This window comes from Tuber melanosporum (assembly GCF_000151645.1).
Source record: "Tuber melanosporum whole genome shotgun sequence assembly, scaffold_54, strain Mel28".
NCBI classification, from domain to species: Eukaryota; Fungi; Ascomycota; class Pezizomycetes; order Pezizales; family Tuberaceae; genus Tuber; species Tuber melanosporum.
The window spans coordinates 209,821-232,176 of NW_003299100.1; the positions used below are offsets into that span (position 1 = coordinate 209,821).

The following is a 22,356-nucleotide window of genomic DNA, read 5'->3' on the forward strand; positions in this document are numbered from 1 at the left end:
ACCTCATTTGGTGGATGTGGCCCGCCACGAATTTCCCCAGCCGCATGAAGGAGTGGGGTGACAGCGTGGGTGAGTATGCGTATCGTGGTGGTGGTGGGTACTGCTTTACCTAGACATTTAGTAGGAACTGTCAGCAGCCTCTTTTGAGGGCCGGGAAGGGGGGGTCCCCAGGAGCTGCGGGGGGCAGGAGAACAAGGAGGAGGGCGGGTGATGCTGGTAGGACACGAGAGAGATTGCCGACTAGCTTGACCACTCTGTGGGCTATAGCATCAAGCGGGAGATGCCTCCTTACTGGAGGGGATGGTTCGGGGGTTTTCCAATTTAGGGGTCTGTAGCCCAGGGTAAGACTAACCGTCAAGTCACGGTGGTCCTCCGGGGAGCGGTAACAGGAAGTCGTGGGGAAGGAGGAGTGCAACCGTGCAGTTGCTGGATTCCTTTCTGGGGGGAGGCATACCAACCTAAGTGCCGCCAGGCGCTGATGGTGTTCGACAAGGCATTGGACCAGTGAAAGGAGAGACTCGCAGGGGAGAATACCAGTAGGGGTTTCGGAGAAACAGTTGGTGACCCACCGCTGGACTTGTCTCCAAAAGACGGAGAGTCGGTCGGTCATGGTGGCTGAGGGTGTGAACAAATCTGCACCGAAGAGGAGTATTGGTGTAAGGAGGGAGGATGCTAGCCTATGGCAAAGGAAGGGGGCGAGGCCTTGATTTAATTGAGGTCCTTGAACCTTGCTATTTATACAGACATCTTACCCAACCCTAACCCTGTGTAACTCATACCTTTGCATCACCATATCCTCTGACTCATAAGGGTGAGTTATGCGAGATCCTCAGCTGACTCATATGAGTCAACTACGCAATATACCTGAACTAATCATAGTCCTTATAAGAAGCCATGTGAGCTAAGTTCATCACATGCGTGAAACATAATAAATCATAATCTAAATAGATCATATTACTTGGGTGAATCATATGTGTGAGACCCATGGCTCATAATCGAGTCATGTGCAAAATCCTCTCATATCTGTGATACTGCTTAAATCATCCAACTTGTAAATATAATTAAGTGTCTTAATATATCAATTACAACTGTGCAATGCCATACCTGGGCCCCTTAGACTACTCTACCTGGCTCATTTCATCAAGATTTCTACTAGGTAGTTGTACAGATCAGGTAAAAATATTTCCCACCAAATTACTTGCCCTCTCTGCCCTCCTTAACATTACCTAAGTCTGATCTACCTAAGTACTTCTGAGTTATTACAAGAGCAGATTTTCTCTTCATAGTTCACTAGCTATTCTTAAGTCAATCTTATCACCCATTGTTAACTAGCTATCTTTAGGTGAATAGTTTCAAGTTCTTTTCAGTTCTTATGTACTTTTCTACAAAGATGTTCTATATTATAAATTATTATTTCTATTATTTATAATTCTTAATAATTCTGTTTTATATCATAGAGCTATATTATGTCTCTATTTTTAACTTTTTTAATTTTTTTTTATGATTCCTACATGCCAGTGCTTCTCTACTGGACATATTTTAGTGATAAGTCACCCATAGCTGGTATCTTGGAAATCTCTTTATTTCAAGAGCTCTAATACATTCTATAAAAACATTTTCCATCAGCGTTAGGAAGCGTTTACAGTTTATTTTAAGCATCTGTCCAATCAGTCATCTGAGCAGTCTAAAGGGCATCATAAGACATCAGGCGCCAACTGTGGCATCCTGGATATTCGGCATAACATACAACGCCAACAAAACAAACATTTGAAAAAAATAAAGAATGAAAAAAAAGAAAAACACTAAAAAACTACTATGGAAAAAGGCTCCTCCAAGCATCTATAGTGCCACCACCCCTCGAGTAAAATGAGGAGGATGGGAATTCCAGTGATTATAACCCCGCACCCCCCCGCACCCCCAATGACAAGCCTCTCATCTAGGAAATCCAAAGCAAGTCTATGCTCCAGAAACCCAACTCCTACCCGTTCCGACAAACCCCATTATTCAAGAAAAATATCCTCAACCCCCACAAACCGGACAAATCACCCTCTAGCAAATCTCATTGGGGTCCCACCAGCCATTTCACAAAATCCATCTCCGGGTATCGTGAACGCTGAAACGCGTGAAGCGTGGAATCAGCGAAAGCATCCTGATTGCTCACTATGATCTCCCAGGGGGTCTGGGCAGCGCCCTGGTCGCAGAATTGCACCTGAACCGGCACTTTTCCCCAGTGCAGGGTGAGCGCATTGGAGACGGTGCTGCTGCCGTGGCGATGTTTCTTCGTGAGGAGAAATTCGCAGCCCCAGTCCTCCCATGGAAACGCAGTCGTGGAGAAGCTGGCTCGAGGCTGCCGGTTCGAACGAGGCATGTTTTGGCCCACAATACTCTTTACGTTTGCTGTCTCCAGGATGTCGTCCCTGTTGCTAGATTTGCTATGGTCGAAAAGTGCAGGGGAAAACACTATGATGGGAAGAGAATATTTTTCTCGTGGCTGTGTATTTGTTGGCTTATATGTTCAGTGAGGGTGCTCGAATGAAATAAAGAAAGAAAGGTGTGAAAAGACATTGAAACCCTTTAGGAAAGGAAGTTGGCTCCATCGCTGCTAGCCCTTTTGAATTAAATACCCCAGAATTCGATTGATGCGCGATGTGTTTTCTTGGAGGTACATAACTTATACTACTATGCCAACGTAATTGCCAGATATCATTAAACAGACAGTTATTGGTCCCCAGATTCCCTATTCCAGTACCCTTCTAAAGTCCTGACACGAAACTAACCTTGTTTGTGTTTCCCCCTACTGGTCTAGATTACGAGTTGCAGGTTGACGCACCACTCTCCCCTCCATCAGGATAGGTGTTGCGAGTGAGGGACTATGATTACGAGTAGCAAATTTACCAAGATTGTAATCTTTAAAGAAGATGTGTGAGGGGAGCACCATTCTCCTCCTGGCATTCATTCGGAAGTTAATATAGAAAAGTCACTTAGTATATTCTAATCGCCTTTCGCTTGACCTCCGGAAATGCTACCCCCCGGGAGCTAAGTTTCATCGGTTTTGCAGCTCTATTCCCAGCGATTATGTTCATCTCCAAGAATGATCCCAACGACGGAGACAAAGCAGACCATATCGCCGTTCCTAAAACGGATAAAAGACCAACCCCAACAGCGAATGCAAATCTCGCGATCTCGAACCTCTCCAAAAATGTACACTTGGGCGAAAAAAAACCAAAACCGCCAGCCGACTGACGCTGCTGCCGTAAACTTTGAATCAAAAGAAGTGCTCCGCGTGTCTGCCACTCTGGTTGAGGGAAATTTCCGCGGGATAGGCGGTGGAGTCTGATAGTTCAGTAGACCTTTGAGGAGAGGTGACTGTGGTATATCGATCGCGGAGTCACAGGGAGATTTGTTTGTGTAATTCTAGCGATGGTAAACTCAGACTAGGAATTACGAGATAGGCCTCATCTTCCATTTCCTGGGTAGAAATACAGGGGGGGGGGAGATCCCCCTATGGGGCGATTGCTTCCCGATCCTTCATCTCCGTTTGGTCTTTCCTCAGCCTTCCTTCGTATCATACTTTTGTCTGCGCTACTTTCTATCGTTGCGCCTATCTAATACCTTGGCGGCTATTGCAACTGAGTAGCCAGCGACCAGAAGGGTAAGGTCTACTATACATCTAGGAAAGGTTCTTGATAGGCTAAATAGGAAAGGTGGTTGAGCACGGGAGGTGCGTACTGTATACTAAACATGTAATCATACGAGTACTTGGCTATGAGGTACCTCAGCCTTGATTAGAGCATCAAATTTTAACGGCCAGTAAACTGATCAGATTTACACCGTACATTTCTAAATATAAAAATAAAAATAAAAATCACAAAGAACTAATTCCATCCAGCTCAGGTGGTCGTCTTGCACTCATACTTCGGATCTATGCAAAATGGAAATTAGGACTCCTCATCATCGCTCACGATCGAGAGGACTGCTTACCACAGAACTGAGGGCAAATACACCCTGGCCTTCCACCGCAAGCAATCTTGCAATCATTCGTGCAGCCGCACGTGAAGGTTGGCCTTGGTGGGGCAGTGGTGGTGGGCGTAGGGGGGCATTCATAAATGGGGTCTTTATGAGATTAGATTCTATCACTAGGGGGTGGGGCGTTATGATGACACGAACCGCAAAATTGGGGGCAAACGCATTGATCCCTTGGAATATCCGGTCCGCATCCAAAGAGTGTGCAAGAGTTATGGCATCCACACGTAGTTCCCGGCGGGAAAGTCGGGGTTGGAGACGTTGTCGTTGTCGGTTTCGCGGTCGTTGTCGTGGGGCAAGCATATTTCGGGTCTATTCCTCGGTCAGTCAAACCACGCCAGCAATATTGGAAAGAGGAAAGGGATATACCGCAAAATTGGGGGCAATTGCAGTTTGGCCTGCCCGCACAGGCAATAATGCAATCATTAGTGCATCCACAAGGCACGCTGTCAACTGCTGGAGCAGGTTCTGCCCCGGGGACCGGAGAGGCAAAAGCGAACCCCGTGAAGACGGCAGCGACAAAAATTGCAATGGATTGAATCTTCATGGTCGACTGATGGCTGCTGATTGCTTGGCACCGCGATCGGGTGGATGGCGGTTTTCCAGAAGGGACGAGGTGGATATTTATACTTGATCCAGTTCACCCATCACTTACCCCAGGATCCAAAATAATTGAACCTCACGCTAAGACGTCTAGAATTCCCTCTTGGGACAAAAGGGGAGAATCACCCCGGAAAAAACTCGCTCTCAGCTCTTTGTTGAGACAAATAAAAATAAAAATGCTAGACCCCACGAGGAGAGTCAACTCTACAAGTAACGTCCGCGGGTGAGGTTCAAATTATCCCAGCTCTTACTGTATTAGAAAATCGATTCGAGCGGACTGTCTAAGACATCTGCTACGATACCGCATCGCCCTGCGGGATTGGACCACCTATCATTGTTAGAAAGTGCTGTAGTGGCGGTGAGAAATTATCTTACTGCGGTTTGTTGTGCCCAGACTACATACATCGTATCCGGTAATTTGCGCCATGACTGGAAATTGATCCCCTACCCTAAACAGCAGCAACGATAAACTTCTTGTGATACAAGGTCTCTTGTTGGATGTTTCCCTCAACCAGAGCTAAATACTAGTAAGTCAAGTAGTCTCAAGGCTATCTGGTGATGTTCTATATTTATGAACTGAGATAGAAAAATTCAAATATGAACGGAATTGCTGGGAAAAAATCTTCGCCAACTGAAGAAGATACCGCTATATCCGGCCGGTAGAAAATGGCGATTACTCGATCGCGCTCCAGAGGTTCATTTGAATTTCAGAGAGGAAGAAAACATGGCAGCACGTGTGATACGCGTGATATGAGCAGTGCTCACTCAGTGCTGGTCGCAGGCAAGGAGCAAAAGGAGAACAAGGATTCGAATAATATGTGACAAAATCGGTGCACATCTGCCATAACAAACCACCACCCTATTTTCGGATACTCCTTGTGCTGGTGTGTTTGGTGTCCCGAGTATCCAGCTGGCACGGTAGCACTTCAATGGATTTACTCCACCGGTATTGATCTAGGCATGCGGAGCCTACACAGCCTTCGCTGAACTACGACTCATTTGTCGAATGTCAGCATTCCCAGATTAAGCCTACCGTAATACCACACCTAATGAATGATGCCCCCTAAACTATTCCCGACCCCTCAGTAAGCCGCGGGCAATAACATCCCCACCTCCGTGCAACACAAAAGCAACTTTGAATCTCTCTCCAGCTTTGAATCTTATCTCATACTTTCCTTTTCCCCATTCCCCGTTTAATATCCGCATACCAGTAGTAAGGATGTTACTACTCTCCAGGAACCTCTGAGCCCATTCAGAGCTCGAAAAGTAGCGCTGTGAGAAGGAATTCCTCAATCAAGGAAAGTCCCAGACCCAGCAGCCTGAGAAGCCAAGAGTGCTACCTAGGGTATTACACAAATTTAAGTCTTGTGTACAGTACTCAAGTAAGGCGCCGATATCTGAGAGCTACCGTATAATACGAGAGGCGAAACATCTGATCGGGTGGCGCCTGTCATGGTGCCAAATTTTAATCTTCATCATAATGAAAGTGCCAGCAGGTCCTACAGAGGCACCAAGCCAAAGGGCCAAGCCATCGGGCACAGAGCGAGGTGCAGAAACCTGATAACGATACCGTACTCCAGTTGAACGCAAGGCTATTAATACCCACAAGAACAACTATTATACTCAGTCCATCCAATCAATTACGACCCACGCCGTTGAAACTGGTGCGATAAATACCCGACTTAAGGTTCTTACCGAAAATGTCAGCAACCTCCTACCAGCACGGGACGCGCCGGGCCCAGTTGAGGAGTTGAGGTACCGGTACCGATATCTGCTCAAGTATCATAACTTTGGGTGAGTGGAAGAATTTCAAACCGAGAGATCCGGGAAGGGGGGCAAGAAAACAAAATTTTCTTCGGTGAGAGCTGCGTGGTACTGTACGGGGAAGTCTTTTCAGGATTATTTCGCCCGCCGGTTGATTTCGAAATATACCGTAATACCAGCAGATTAGTCGACAAGGATGCCAACCGGAATCCTGAGCAAGGTGTGCCTTTTCCCCCCTTCCTTTTCCCCCTTTTCTTCTCTTTCCCTCTCACAGGAGCAATCACTTCTTGGGGTAATTAAATCTACCTTCTCATAGAGATCAGATATTGTATGGTAAGATGGCGCGAGGGAACTCTATTCACTCCCCAAATCATCTCAGCACAAAGGCCACACCTCACATATGATACCATAACTAGTATCTACTACTAGTCAGCTACGCTCTACTTGTAAAGTACTTTATATGCACCCCTATCTTATCACACCCTACCAAATCCAATCTATCGTGCCCTGAAATCCAGAAATACTTCTCCCCTGTATGATGGGAGACCATGCTACCGCTACAATTCTACTACTAAATTATAAATTTACTGTACTGAGAGTCCTGTACTCTACTCGAGTATTGCACAAGCACCATCACCGACCCCGACAAACCACAATGCACTCCATCCCACTCCACCCCACTCCACAGGCCGTTTACCTTCTCTTCCCTCATCGCAGCCTACGATAGGAATACCGTATCTAGATTGCCTCCATCTCCAACCTCTCGGCTCCCCACCCCAGGCCTCACGCACATCCCCACTCAGACCTGGAACGGTGCTCCAAACTTCAGATCTTTTTTTTTAAAAAAAAAAAGACTGCTACTGTTCAGTACAAGTATCTCGTGCCAACTAAATTTGGTCTCTTTACTCAGATCTGGGTGGCATGCAAGGGCAAATACTCGTACTTTTTTAAAAAAGCTTCGACACTTACGAGAGTTGTATCACTGCATTTAACCCGGCACTGTGCCACGAAGCCAAACCCCTGCGCGCACAAATTCCATCCACCCATCGTCATTCTCTACCTACAGTATGATATTTCCCAGCGGCCGTTAGTTTCCCCGCACATCCACCAATCACGAGCCTCGACCGACAATACCGGTACTTGTACTGTACTACCCTATCGAGTGCGGCGCAGCTGCAACGCAAATATTCAGTGTGGAGAACCAGGTATTGTAAAAATTGGACAGAAGATAAATGTGCCCGAACGTCGCGGCTGCCCCTCATACGAGTAGTAAGGCGCTGTATATATCCCCCCCCCCTTGTCCCAACCAAGAGCTGAATTTGGGGTGTTTTCCCCCCCCCCCCCCCACACTGGCCGAGAAGGGGAATTCCAACGTCCTGGCGTATTGACCGCTATCTTCTGTTCGAGTTTTTTTTATGGTATTTGTAACCACACCAACCCGGATGTGACGACCCTCGGCGGATGGAATTATATTGGTCGGGATCGCATTGGGAGAGATGAAGTGAGCTCGTCTGCACTCGCGGGTTATTAATTTAGCTGGCCGAGAGTGAGTGGGGCCCTGTTCGCAGATGTGTAAAATTGGTATGATATGATAGGAGCGGGATTGAGTGGATGGGTCCAAGAGATGGCATATGTAACCCTACTCGAAAACATACTGTGGGTGGATTGAGGATTGAGAATAGATTGAATAATAGAATAAGGAAAAAAATGGGATTGGATGGGGAGGGGGCTTTGCGCATCGCATTGACAGGTGCTGCTCAGGAAATACGGCACCGGTCACACAAGCCGGAACCCCGGCTTGAACAGCTCGCAACTCGCAAGGCTACTATAGCCTCCATCTGGACCCAAGCTTTTAGGATCGCATGTGCAATCACTCGCACCCTGTTTCCCTTGGTTTGTTTACGGGTGATCACTAACGTCGTGTAGATGTTTATCGTCTCTCAGCTCTCTCGGTGTACTGTCCTGTACGGTACTGTACACGTACAGGGTATGTACTCCATTCCCCCTGCCCGGTTTGTGGTTTCCTGGCCATCCCCTGTATTCCCCTCTCTCCTCCTTACCCATACTTTCAGCTCCCGTGTGCTTTCTCGGCCTGTATCAATCACTAGATCGATCGATCTGCGGACAGATTCCCGTCCAGACACCCCCCCTCCTGTACTAGTACTCCAGACATAGAAATATTAACTTTCCTACTACATGTATTGCCGAAGCTCAGGAAGCCCCTCCCGCCGCAGGTGTGGGTTGGGTGCGTGCGCCCGAGTGATTGCCTGTGGGGTAGGGTTGCGGTGTTGCGGAGAGCGGAGCACCACAACTCTACAGGCGCTACAATAAGAGTATCAATTGCGCCAGAGAATCTTAAATGGACAGGTAGGAGGTCGATGGCGCCAGGATATTGAGGGGGTATCGGTGCTGTCCCTGCTAGATTTGAGCTTTTTGGGGAGAAAGGTTGTGCTTTCATCATGGTTGGCGCTGTTGTCATGAAGCTGAACGAATGGGCAATTCTGTTGCACAGTACGGTACGGTGATATGGTCCGGCCTAATGCCCGTGGGTAATTGGACCGAGTGGGGAAACGTTGCCGTGTTGTATTATGGTTTTGTGAGAGTGCTCTCATTCTACTGCTATACTAGTACTGTACCAGCTCACTCACTCAACCATCCATCTCCATCATGTCTACTTTACAGCACCATCCCAACCTCCAGTACCCGTGCTACTCTCACACTGTAAATACTTGCACTAGTACAGCGCCCCAGCAAGCCGATACCCACCATCCACACAGGAGCCGAGCCTCCCGGACGTCTATCCAATCTTGTCAAAATCTTGCCTCCGCCAACCACTACTTGTATACTAGCGCGGATACCGGTACTACACTACTCCACCCCATAATATCATACAACCTAACCAACCGCAACACGAGACCTCCAACTCCTAAAAATAACCTCCCCGGGCTACCGCATTGTGCGAGTAGTACTCGAGCACTTGTATACCGGTATCGCACTGGGTATCTGAAAATGAGCAGGGTTTTTTCTTTCGCTGACTGAGTGGCCGTGCAACCTTAGCCGTATTTTCAGATTCTGTGCTCAAGTACAGGTACCTATTGCCAGATGAAAGTACCGGTACCTACACCCCACCGCCGCGCTAATCCATCCTCGAGCTGGGGCCGGAAATCGTTACAGTACCCGTACATACACGATACAACGCGTCGGTGGACCAACGAAATTCTGCAAAAAAGAGCATGCGGGGTCATAAGTACGGTACGGTACGAGGCTCGTACGGGAGAGGTGGTCCGGGTTCTACTTGTACGGTACTCGTACAGGTAAAGGGGTGGGTGGTACAGTCGTGTCCAAGCTTCTCTTCCGCTATTTTCCTGACCCCGCTTTTCACCTTCCTGTTTTGGAAGGCGGTGGCGGTTGTCAACACCACGCACTACCCTCATGATCCCCTCTCTGGCACTGAACTTTGGAAGCTTCATAAGCCTGGACACCAGACCTCATTGTGGGGCTAAAACAAGATTTTCACCCCCTCTGTTGTTGGACTTTGGTCCCTCTGCCAGATTGTGGTTCCTGTCCTCCACCTCCCTCCATGGTGGCCACCTCGGCTAAGCTATGGAGGTTATGGACATCCCCGCCCCTCTGGGTTCTTTTACTCAGTTGGGTTTACATCTTTCCCAATGTCTGAGTTACTTGACAATGCGTGGTTGGTATTGCACTGCCTCCAGTCATGCTCCTGTCTAACCAGCCATAAGCTATCACTCCACTGGAGGCCGGCATGTCCAGGTCAGTTGCCTTCAACATATGAAACGAACACATCATGGTTTTCTCCTATATTCCTAGCTGCTAGCCAAGGCTGGACCAGTTGAAAATTGGGGAATGTAGTTTATCAAGGTGGTTTCCTTTATTGGATTTCTTTTGTGTTTCCTTTCTCAAGAGAATACGGTGTGGGTTTTCTTGTTGGCTCCTGCCAGTACTGTTTTGTACTTTTTTTGTTTTGTGCAGAAGGAGCTTTCATGGGGGCGGACATGCGGTTGGTCCCATACCAGAGGAACTTGTGTTGGCTTGTTTTCCCCTAGGTCTGTGGAGGAGGTTTTTGACCAGCATATCTAAGAACTAAATCAGGGGTGTGGAGCGGTTATTGCAGAGATGCTCTTGTATCTAGGATCCATGCTTTAGCCAGGCTGTACTCTTATAGTAGAGGTTTGTACCTTTAAGCAAATAGATTCTACGATTTAACAAAAAAAAAATGGTACAGTCATGTCTGGAAAGTTTTTGTACCCTCGCATGGCAACTGCATAACCACAACTACCAACCATAAAAATTTCAAAAAAAAAAAATTAAAGAATTCAATTAAAGAAAACATGATAGTATTGCTAGTAGACAATAAAAAAACATTATTACCATTTTGTATGGCCTCCATTTGCATCCAGTACAACTTGCATTCTCTCAGGCATTCTATCTCTCTATCCATCGAACTTCTCTTAGAGAATTAAATCCCACTCTTCCTTTGCTGCCTCAAACAATTCAGCTGCACTATGAGGCCTTCTTTCCAGTCTAGAGAATCGCTTGGTAAGGGCTCTTTTGAGTAGTGCCCATGTGTTCTCAATAGGATTGAGATCTGGTGAGTTGGGTAACCAAGAGAGTTTATTGTAACTACAGTCTACTTCTGATTTTCGATTTTCCTCACCACCATGCCAGGAAGCATTGTCTGCAGCAAGGTAGATATTGTCAGAATGTCTGTTCAGACCCTCTATAAAAGGGATAAGGTAAGGCTAGTGGATCTCAGTTGCATATTAGTGAGAGTTTAGGCCAAGTCTCTCTCTTTTTCTGGTCCTTTCCTCCTCCCTCCTCTTTCTCACAAGAATTAACTCAGTCTTTCCTCCCTTCATCATTACAGCATATACTCCAATGCTAGTTCTTGCAGACTTAAAGCTAGACTTTAAGTTTTTTTCCTTCCAGCTCTTCACCAGGTCTAACTCTAACCTTTCTACCTTTTGGATTTAGGTCATAAACAATTATGGCTTCATCCACAAAAATAACCCAATTCTCTGCCTCTTTCTAGTTCCTCCTTCTCCTAGCAAACTCCCTTCTTTTCTCCTTTTGTCCTTTTCTCCATAAAGGCTTTTTCCTACAGTCACCCAGCAGAAGTGTTCGTGATCTGAGATAACGTTTAATTCCGATTGCGCCATATGGTGGGACAGTGCCGGTGGGGTTGTCAACCAGCGTGCGCACATGCGAGTTCAAGTTCACGATCAACAACCACTGGCACCACTCAACATTCAACAGTCAATTTACCTGCCATAAATTAAACTAGCTAATATTTTGTATAACCTCTCCTTGCTTCTAAAACTGCAGCCACCCTATCAGGCATTGATTTCCACAACTTCTCAAAAAACTCCTCAGGAATTGTCTCCCAAACCAATGGTAATACATGTACAAGTCTTCTCCTAACAGCCTCTTTTCCTCCTGGAGTATCTGCAATCCTTGGATACTGCTGGTGCAATCGCTTTTTAAGCTCAACCCATATATGCTCAATAGGATTTAAATCAGGGGAATAAGGGAGGTGGTCCATGACCTCAATACTGTTTCTCTCCAACCAATCTATAACACTCTATGCCTTGTAAACAGGAGCATTATCTTGTTGAAAAAAAACATCTTTAAGTTGTATACCAAAGAAAATCATTTAATGAATAACAGGAAAAAGATATCTTCTCAAAGGTCTAACATACCTGGTCTTATTGATAGTTTGAGTAATAGGAACTAATGGACCTTTTCTTTTACCCCAAAAGTACCCCCAAACCATAAGCGAGATTCTCTTATTCTTCTCTTTTGGGTGTACACAATCAGCCAACTACTTCTCTGCAGGTTCTCTGAATACCCATTGTTGCTTTAGATCCTTAGATTTCTCCACACTACACTCATCACTCCAAATCACTCTTTTAACATCCTCAGCTGTCCAGTCCCTATGAGCTGTAGCCCATCTCAATCTCTTAGCCACATGATCAGGCTTTAGCCCAAGTCTTGACTTGGCTATCCATTTTTTAATGTTTGCTTCTCTCAGTACCCAGTCCACTATGCGGGCAAATTTAGTAGACAATCATATCCAGTCACTCTGGGTAGCACAAAGAGTTACCAGTATCAAGAGAAACATCAGGTGTATAGCAATCCCTGAAGGGGCATCTGGTCATTTTCTGGTTAGACTTGGCTGCCTGTATAGTTGTGCAACGCTGTTGACTACTCAAAATGGAGGTGCGACTGGGATGAGAGAGATTTTCAAGGGTCCATAGGTGTCTAATAATTTGAGCCACCAAGGCAATATTCTGAAAACAGTAGAAAAAGGCGATTATCATGCCCTTCTCTGCAAGGCTCATTTCTCTCTGGGTGGTTTTAGGTGGGAGTCATTTTTTTGCGGCATACTTCATATTTCCAGAACACTTAATCATTGGTAAAAAATATAGAGGAAATTAATAAATTAATTATTTAGGTAAAGAAGGCTTCGGTGGGTGTAGATTTGTGAATAGTTATGGTCGCAATAGGGTGAACAGTTACGATCAACTTTACACCTCATTGAAAGGTAGCATTTTGGCGAGGCAGCTTAGTCACCTGAGACCAGTTTCATGAACACTTCTGCCAAGTGACTATAGGTATCAGAAGCTTAAAACCAGCTTCTGATATGATCTTATCAATAGTGGTTTTACCAAGACCAATATTCGCTTTTTTGGTAATGTCGCATAATGCTAAATGAGGCTCAGCATCAATAACTGACTCCACTATCTTTCTCTTTATGTTGGTAATCTTGGTTGATCTTCTACCTCTTTTTGCATGGTGAGTGTTTCCACACCTAGATTTAGCTCTTTTGACTACAGACTGAACAGTTGACTTGAATACACATAAAGACTTAGAAATTTTGTCATATCCCATATCTGTATGTTTATATGAAGTATAAACTTCCTTATTCAGGTCTTCTCTTACTCTTAGGTTATGTAGAGAGGCCACAGTGAGGAGAGTGGTTGTAGTATTGAGGAGTTGCAGGGTTGCACCTGAAGTGTACGAAAACCTTCTGGACATAACTGTACCTGGGGTGGTGTGGGACAATTGGCTGCCAAATACTCGTGGTCTGTGTATTGGAGTGGTTCAGTTGTACATTGTGGTTGGCGGCTTCACTCATTACAAGTTGAATGTACCTTCCCTCGATTTGCTTCTGTTCATTCATCCTTTTCTTTCTTGTTGCACAGGTTGGGAATGACTCTTGCTTATTACTTAGTCTGTACCTTTTGCCAGACCTGTGGCGCTCTCCTCGGATGGTCCTGCCTGACTGTTTCCTGGCTCGGTCAGACTTCAGTTCAGCTGGATTGGATATTGTGGCTGATGCTGGCCCCTTGGAGTATTGGTGCTGCCTCCTTTGTATCTCCCAGCTGCAGTTAGTGGGTCCTCCTCGGCTATTTGTAGTCAGGGGATGGGGCTCTATTGGTGTGGCCAAGATAAGTGGCTGTCCGATGTGATCTGATATAGGCGGTCTGGTGGCTATTGGATGGTGGATCAGAATTAGGGGTAGAGGGGGCTAGATGGGTCCTGTGGCGTCTGGTATTTAGGGCTTAAGGGGGCTTGATTGAGAGGGGAGAGGCACCTGAGAGTACCAGTCGGGCCTGCATCAGGTTGAGTAAGGTCTAGTTAAGTGTTTCCAGATGGCCCTGGCTGTTAAAGTGATGTTACTGAGTGCTGCAAAGCTCCATGACAGCCTGGCTGACTGATGGCTACATGTGCAGATAGTGGGTCATAATCCTCTGGTTGGACTTTTTTGGATCTTGTGTACTGGGCTTTATGGGATTTGTTTGATTTCTTTGGTTTGACTACAGGTATGGCAGGAGGCAAGGCACTACAGGTGGGAGATAGGCCCCACTAACTATCTTGGTCAATTATTATCTCTATGTATTTCTGTTTTTTATATAGTTTTAGGAATGAGGCAGCGGGTACAGTTCCTCCTCACAGGTATGCTCTTTAGAGGCAACTGGTAAAGTGGGTTCATAGGGTTGATGGCCTAGTATGCGGGCAAAAGAGGTGCATATATTGGTCACCTCCTTCCTGCAATTATGTTGCCTGTAGGTTTAATTTATTTGTTGGTTTTCTTATACTGTGATTACTGGTTGCAGGAGGATATTTACACTGGATAATAGTATTTTTTATGTTTTTGGACAAGGAACCCAGTTGCGTTCCTCTTTTATTTAGCTTTGGCTATACTTAGTACTGGTTGGCTTTATACCAGAGAGGCTACAGACTTGGACTGAGAAGGGCATTGGGTTGTTTGATAGTCTTGTAATTAGTTTCTGTGTGGGCATAACTCGGGGATGGTCAGTATGGGGCCATAGATTTAGTTAGCTCAGAGTTAGTGGTATACTGGTTAGTAGTACCTGTATGCCAATAGGGACTCATCGTATGCCAGCGTTGGTGGTACAAGTTTAAATCAAATTGACTTCTAAGTACTTTTTCTACCTATTATGTTCACCCCATCTCAGAAGTAGACGTACCAACACTTTACCATACTTCGCTTGTGATAATTACTTCATCACTATTACTTGTTTGTACTATTCATTTGAGCAGCCGGTTAGAAGTAGTTGTTCTCACTTAGAAGGCACGTCAGTATGAGATATCTGCAGCCTGGTTCCTGTAATTACTGAGTGTAGTCTTGGGCGAGGATGGCATCTTCAACAGCCTCCTCATATATGGATTCCCCTCCCCCTTCAAGGATGTTATCCCCAGTTCAGTTCAACTCCAACCCCTCCTCTTCACTTGAGACTACTTGTGTGGCCTTGTCTTGCACACCTATTTTTGTAGCTAACTGTGGTCTTATTCCTTCAACTATATTGTCCTACATTGCACCCAAAGGGGACTTTAGTTTCCTACAGTTTTACCACTCCCACAGGTGCCAGAATACAGTAAACTCACAGTTTGATGAAGAGGTCTAACAAAGAGTCACTGGTATGACTATTACCAGGATGAAAGAAGTGGAGCTTTTGGTGCAGGATTTCCTGATGGGGAGATAATATTCAGCTATATGTAGCTTGAACCAGGATACTACTATGAGACTCTTCATTTGATTCCACTCTAACTATGGCTCAGAATACTCACCAGCTCCCGAACCCTTCTCCCTTAAGGACTCTCAGGCAGTTGTTCCAAAGTCCTCCCTTCCTCCGGCCAGAGATGACTCGACTGCTACCATGGTCAGGGCCAGCTCCTGGTCTGTTACCCTCTCTTATGCCGTGATTACCAAAGACAAGATGCTCAGCTTACTCTGTCAGGGTCCTATTCACAGGACCAGCTCCTCTACCTCCTACTTCCTAGGTGAGATGTCATCTGGTGAAAGGGTACTTTATGAGACCTCCAGGTTCAAGCTGGATAATACAGATGATGAAAACTACAACCCTCCTGCTGCGGGTACGTGCAGCTGAATTCTGTTGGTATCTCCCGCCAAACGATCTGCTACCCTCTTCCTTGGTCCTCAGTTTTTAAGGGCTATCAATGTTAGTGAAGGGTGGAAGAAACAAATCGTTCCTACTCTCTCTGGCCTGACTCTAGATGTTCACTACAGGTGCTTGGCCATTCCTGTCCCTATGGTACTCTGATCCACTAACGAGGCCACACCCCTTTCTCTATCTCCATTAGCAACCCAGGATATTCTCTCCACCTTCGTGGTATTCACTAGAGATACCCCCATAGGTCTGGGCGATGGATACAATTCCAAGGCAACTGGTTTAGATGACAATATACAAGCCCCTTCACCGGTAATAGCTTGATCACCCCCAGCTTTTGATGAATACTTCATGTACTCTCCTAGTGGATAGTTGGAAGGTTCTCTAGCAATCTCACATGACTGCCAGAGCCCGTCCGAAGTACAAATCCTGAATACTTAGCCTGAGGCCGCCAACACTGTTTTGGCTCAGGGAGAGTCGATCATGGTAGGTGTATATGTGATATTTAATGCAGGTAGGAACCCCTCTCCTAGACCTCACTCAGGTAGTATAATTAGGTCCATGTTGGACAGTCTAGAGAACATCTGTTCTGGCAATATACTGCCCCTCATCTCATTGAAATCTAGGTCAATTGAGGATGATACAGTCCATCATATTCAGGCTTGCATAAACCAGGGCCCCACATTTGGCAACTAAGATCCAGAAGATGGAGTGAAGTACCGTAAATGGGTCCACCAGTTGGAATGGGTAGTCAAGGTACTGACTGATATTGTTATGAAATAAGGAGAAGTGATAGAGACCTGGCAAGGTAAGTTGTCCTCCTACTATTGCTTCCCTCTTGCGGTACCCCACAATACCCCTACTACCTCTTCAGAGGCACCACCTCCCACACTCCCTATGGGAAAGGACACTACTATGGAGATTCCTACTGCTAAGGCCTCCTCAGATTAGTCTAGCAATTATAGCTCCTTCAGTAATTGGAGGATAGTCCTGCCTGTAGCTTGTGGTAGTGAAGTCAAGTCCATCCAATAGGAAGAAGAGAGTGGAGAAGTTAATCAGATAAAGGAAGGAAGTAGACATAGGAGATAGTGCAGTAAGGCTGAGAGAAGGAGAAGAAAGGCTGCCAGGGAATCTAGTAGTGAGAAGGAATTGGTGACCCTGACTAAGATTCACAGGAGGAACACTGACAAGCAGGAACCAGCCCTCACAACTGCTACCCCTGTTGTGCTACCAGTTGTGTCTGGACCTACCACTACAGCTAGCAATAAAGTAACTGTAGCCTCAGTACAACTAGAGTTCCATCGCATCCCAAAGGTGCCTCCAGACCCACTCAACTCTGTACCTGTACCATCATCTTCACAGACCTTGGATGCTAGAGGAAGGCACATCTCTATGTGGTTTGCTATATACAAGGAGGTTGCCCTACCAGAAGGTATTACTATTGAGACGATCCGGAACTACATTAAATTAACCGTGTCCAATCAGAGGAACATTGTAATGAGTATGCCTTATGTCCCTGCTGAACATGTCTAACCTGAGATCAGATATATTTTTCTGACCCTGGTTGCACACTTTGTTTTGGAGCTAGGTAACTGGCTCGACAAAGTTAGGCTTGACCTACCAAGGAATTGTCACTCCTAGAGTTTGTATTCTAGAGGAACCAGGAAAAAGTAAGGATTTTTGTTTCTAGTATCGCACTTGCTGACACAGGATGAGGGTCAATCTGGAGGATTGAAGGGTGGACTGGAAGTGCAGCCTTTGATGGCCTCCATACTGACTTGGAGCAATCTAAGACTAGTGTAGTTACCATATCCTAACCTGACATTATGGGTTCCATCCATGCTATGAGGCAGGCCACCCCCCCCCCGGCACTTGTGGCATTTGCTTAATGGTTGAAAAGAATGAGGCAAGCAGGAAACAACTTGCTGGAGGCAGGATTTGGGTACAAGGAGGTGCCCGTAACCTCTAGGTATTCCATAACATCGTCCCATTAAGGTATGTGGTAAGTATCTAGAGACTGGCCACATTAAGGCCAACTCTAGTCGCCCCCCTCCCTGCTGCCAATTTTGCTTTAGAGAACACTTCTCCTATCAGCATGTGTGTAGCAAGCTCGCATGTCCTGAAGGAGTGGACCAGGCCTGTGGGCATGCCTGGAGGTAATTTTAACTTTGTAATCAGATGGACCACTTTGCAGGATACAAATATTACCTAGGTACCAAATCGTCCTTCTCCACTCAACCTTCCTCCTCTTCTAAGCTGGAGGGAATCCTACAGGTAGAATCTACCAATAAACCAGAACAGTGGGAAAAATAGGCAAAAAAGAGCCAGAGGAAGTAAGGTAGTAGTAGAAGATCTCCAACACTCAGGCTAGTTGAAATTAGTAGTGATGAAAATGAGGTTCTGCATCATAAGTCAGATAAGGCCAAGAGTAAGGAACTGGAATAGCCCTCCCGCTTCTCCCCCTCTCTGGCATGTGAGATTTTAAAAACAGCCGCCACTACCAACCCCAGCCAAAAGCATACTTTTTGGACTGCCCGAAATCAGGTTGAGGGCTCCTTCTTCACCTCTGGCCTCTGTGGCCCGAGTGGATTTGTTGAAGCCCCCTTTTAATGCTTATTACAACAATAGCATTAAATATGTAAAGGAGTAGTCAAAATTGGTCACTGGCATTTTATTTATTTTTCTTTGTTGATTTGTTTTTTATTATAGAACTTCTGGTAGATTCAGAGGGACAATATGTACCTAGAGATATTGATGCGTGGGATTTGTTTTCCTTTGTTAAGGGATCTGGTATTGAGGTATTTGTACGATCCTATATTTATGTGATTTTTGAAGTAGTTAGGCATAGAGAAGGCAGTGTCCAGATTGGGTATTGGGAGAAATCGGCAAAAAGAAATACTCACTGGAGTTTACTTTCGACTAGGTTATATTAAGGCCCAGTTTGTTGGATAGTTAGATAAACTTGGGGAACCAAATGTCGCGTTTTGTGATTTCAATACCAGACATCAAGACTGGGATTCCAATACGGATCATACCAATATGGGCAGATAATGGCGGAAACAGTAGTTCATGGCCCCAGCTCTGATATGAACTTCACTCCTCCAACAGTAACAACGTTCCAAAATATTTCCAGAATCGACCTTTGCCTGCACAAGGCACTGTATATTAGATATCGGTACTTAGATACTGCTGGGTGCAAATGCAGTACTCAAGCCATCAAGCTGACAGTTGACCAACATGATACCATGATGTGTCTAAGACAGGCTTGGAAAAAGGCAGTGTGAGAAAAGGTTGGGAAGCAGCTAGATGCTCCACCAGAGGTAGAAGATAGAGAATAGTGGGGAGGGGTTGGGTATGTATTGAACGCACTCCTATGGGCCTCTATTAGCAGAGGTCAGTATGAGTGGTAGACAGCAGAGCTTGAGAAGATGAAGTTGGATGTGGTTTGGCTATGGTGGTACTCTAAATGCAAGGCAGAAAGGATGGAAGACTACAAGCTGATCAGATATGTCTACCAGGCTTGCCTATTAAGGGCCAGTCTCATGCACATCAGGTCCAAGATAGCTGAAAGCTAAGATCCGGATATCTTTGTGTTGGCACGGAAGCTGGAAGCTAAGAAAGCACTTCCCTCCTTGTCCTGCTCATATGTATCCTATGCTGCTATACACTCTGACATCAGCAACTTGATTGCACAGCAGTTATCCTCTCGTGACCCTACCCTGTGGGTAGATTCCACAGTCAACATAGATATTGCTCAGGAGATGGAAATTGTCCTTGCCAGATCCCCCACAAATACAGGCCCAGGCAAGGAGAATATTGCCTATCCCATCCTGTTGTTTTGAAAGCTAAGGAATATGGCAATACTAAGGTATCTTGTCAATTATAGACTGCAACATGATATTCTGGACTAGTATCGGGCAGAGGTGGTTCTTATACCCAAGCTCAACAAGCTCAAGTAAAGCATCGTAAAATCTTGGAGAAGGATACATCTCCTCCCGATACCAGCAAAAGTTACAGAACTCAGAGTCCCGTTATGGTTGGCTGCCTGCCTTGATCTTGGGGAGACACAGTTCAGTTCTCACCAGAAGCGTGGAGTTCATAATGCTGTGGCAGTAGTCTACAAATTCCTGTGGCATAATGAAGGCTATACATGGCTGATCCTGTCAATAGACATCGAAAGAAGGTTTGATAATATTAATGTTAACCTCCTGTCTGATTTTTTGGTGGCCTGAGGATGCCCTTCAAACCTGTATTAGTGGGTTTAGAGATAGACTTCTGTTCAATTCGGTTTCGTTTTAATACATGCATTTCCCATATTTTCAATATTAGCAAAGGGGTACCTCCAGGGTCACCTCTTTCTCTCTTCCTCTTTGGTGGCTTGGTAGCAGATATATTCACACTCTATATGCAATACACTCCTGATGTTTGCCACCTAGTGGTCTCTTACATTGATGATGGAGTCATCATAGTTGTGGCAGGGTCTTGCAACGCTGCTTAAAACTATGCGGGAGAAATATTTGCAGACTGCGATTGCATAGCCAGGCCCAGAGGTATGGGGTTCAGTGCTCTTAATATTCAGTAGATTAAGATTGAGGATAGAGTATGAGAAGGAATGGAATTGTTAGGAGAGATGTTTTTATCTTTTGAGGATTTGCATGCTCTAGGTTATAGGTTTAATGAATTTCTTAACTTTTCTTCTCATGTAAAGTATTGGTTGGAAAGGGGGTTGGGTGTGAGGAGGAAGATTTTGATATTGGAAAGGAGGTTTGGAGGTGTTGGGGGATTGGAAGTGTGGGAAACCTACTGCTTGGTACAGGCAGCCTACCTTCTGACAGTCTACTATGGACTTGAGTTTATAACTGATTACAGGTTGTAAGTAAAGCAGATTCAGGGCCAAGTGTTAACGATTGCCTCTATTCGGTGTTTCAGACCCTGATCAAGCTGACATGCAACAAACTGTTAGCCGAGTTTGAGATACTACCTGTGGCTATCCAAGGCAGGTACCTACATCAGAGATACTATAGCCAGTTCATCAATTACCAATACTGCGGCCAACACCCTTAGTTCGGTATGATACAGCTTGACTGAAAAGAGGAAGGTATAGCCACACATTGGTAGACCTCTGATCAGGAACTCACCTACTGCTCAATAGTTTCTATTGGAAAAGGTAAGGGCATAATGGCTATGTGCTACTATTTACTGTACATAGACCTCTGTACATTCTCAAATCTGGTCATATATATGGACAGGTCCAAGTCCTCTGTATAGGCTGGTATGGCATGGACAGTATTTGAGAAAGGGGCCTTGACCCTTGTTAACACGTGCCTGGTTCACTCATCATGGAGTTTTGTTGAATGCACGCTGTTTGCCATCATCTATATTCTCCAACATGCTCAGGATATGGGAAAGGTGTGTGCAGTTTAGGTGTTCTTGAACTGTGTTCCAGCCCTCATACTAATTGATAACATGTTTTCAGGTAGTGACTTGGCCGAGTTGTAGAAAATTATGGCACTACTGTTTAAAGCCTTCTCTCATGTCAGGCTTGGTTGGATCTGTGGACACATGGGTATCGCCAACAATGAGATAGTTGACCGGAGGGCTAAAGCCAGTATTGAACATCTCTTACTCTCCTGACTCTGAAAAGGAGTCAGATTCAGGATAGAATATACGGTCCTTGCTCGAGAGTTATAGAAGAAAGAGTGGAGGTCCTGGTATGACAGGGAGTGTCATGGGTATTATGCTCATAAACCCAAGGAATCTCAATACCTCCATGGCCTAGCCCGCATAGATTCCTATATCTTATTAGGGATACGCAGTGGTGTAATGGAGACTCACTCTGGGAAGATGGATCTCAAGGTTGCAACTGTACCGAAATGAATTTTTCTGCAAAGTGAACAAATATAATAAATGTTAAAGGTCTCAACAGTAGAGTTTGAAGAAACAAAACAGTAAAACTTAATATCGTTAAGCTACAGCTTTTACTCAATTAAGTCCTAATCTCGAGGGGTAGTTGATTGCCAGAGTAGAGGAGAACTCGCATATACTTAAGTAGATTTCATATACTACTAGTTGCTTCCCATCACTACTCTGTATTCGTGAGCACACAACTCCCTTGAAATGCCTAGCTAACCTCCACGGGTCGGACCAAAGATTCTCCGTAGCGAACTAGACTACTCTTATAGTTTTCTAACATCCACCCAATAGAAGTATTTTAACCGCTGCATCTACAATGCAATTACAGGAGTAAAAACTCTTCATATCATAGACATGTCAGTGGCGAGCTGTCATGCTCGAGTAGATGCGATACCAACTGTAGAACTCTCTACCCATATACACTTAGTCTTCTACAAGCATCAGCGGCCCCTGAACATGTATCCAGTTCTACTCTATTCCATATCATTCCGGATGATGGCCATGTAGCTCCCCGATAGACCCCTTCAGATGTTGACTACCAATAGGCGCTACCCACAGTCAACTCTCCTAGAAACAGGTCTTATTGTGACCTTAG

At 45.4% G+C, this 22,356-nt stretch overlaps 1 protein-coding gene; it reads right to left on the minus strand.

The window, feature by feature from the left end:
* Window positions 1–3,771: 3,771 nt before the first annotated feature.
* Window positions 3,772–15,081, minus strand: GSTUM_00009228001 (uncharacterized protein; the record flags this gene model as incomplete). XM_002840564.2 has 5 exons in its annotated part: window positions 3,772–3,922; window positions 3,982–4,113; window positions 4,168–4,335; window positions 4,393–4,593; window positions 15,054–15,081. 5 exons carry the CDS (start codon window positions 15,079–15,081, stop codon window positions 3,891–3,893), a joined length of 561 nt encoding a protein of 186 aa, XP_002840610.1. The 3' UTR covers window positions 3,772–3,890.
* Between the last annotated feature and the right edge of the window lie 7,275 nt (window positions 15,082–22,356).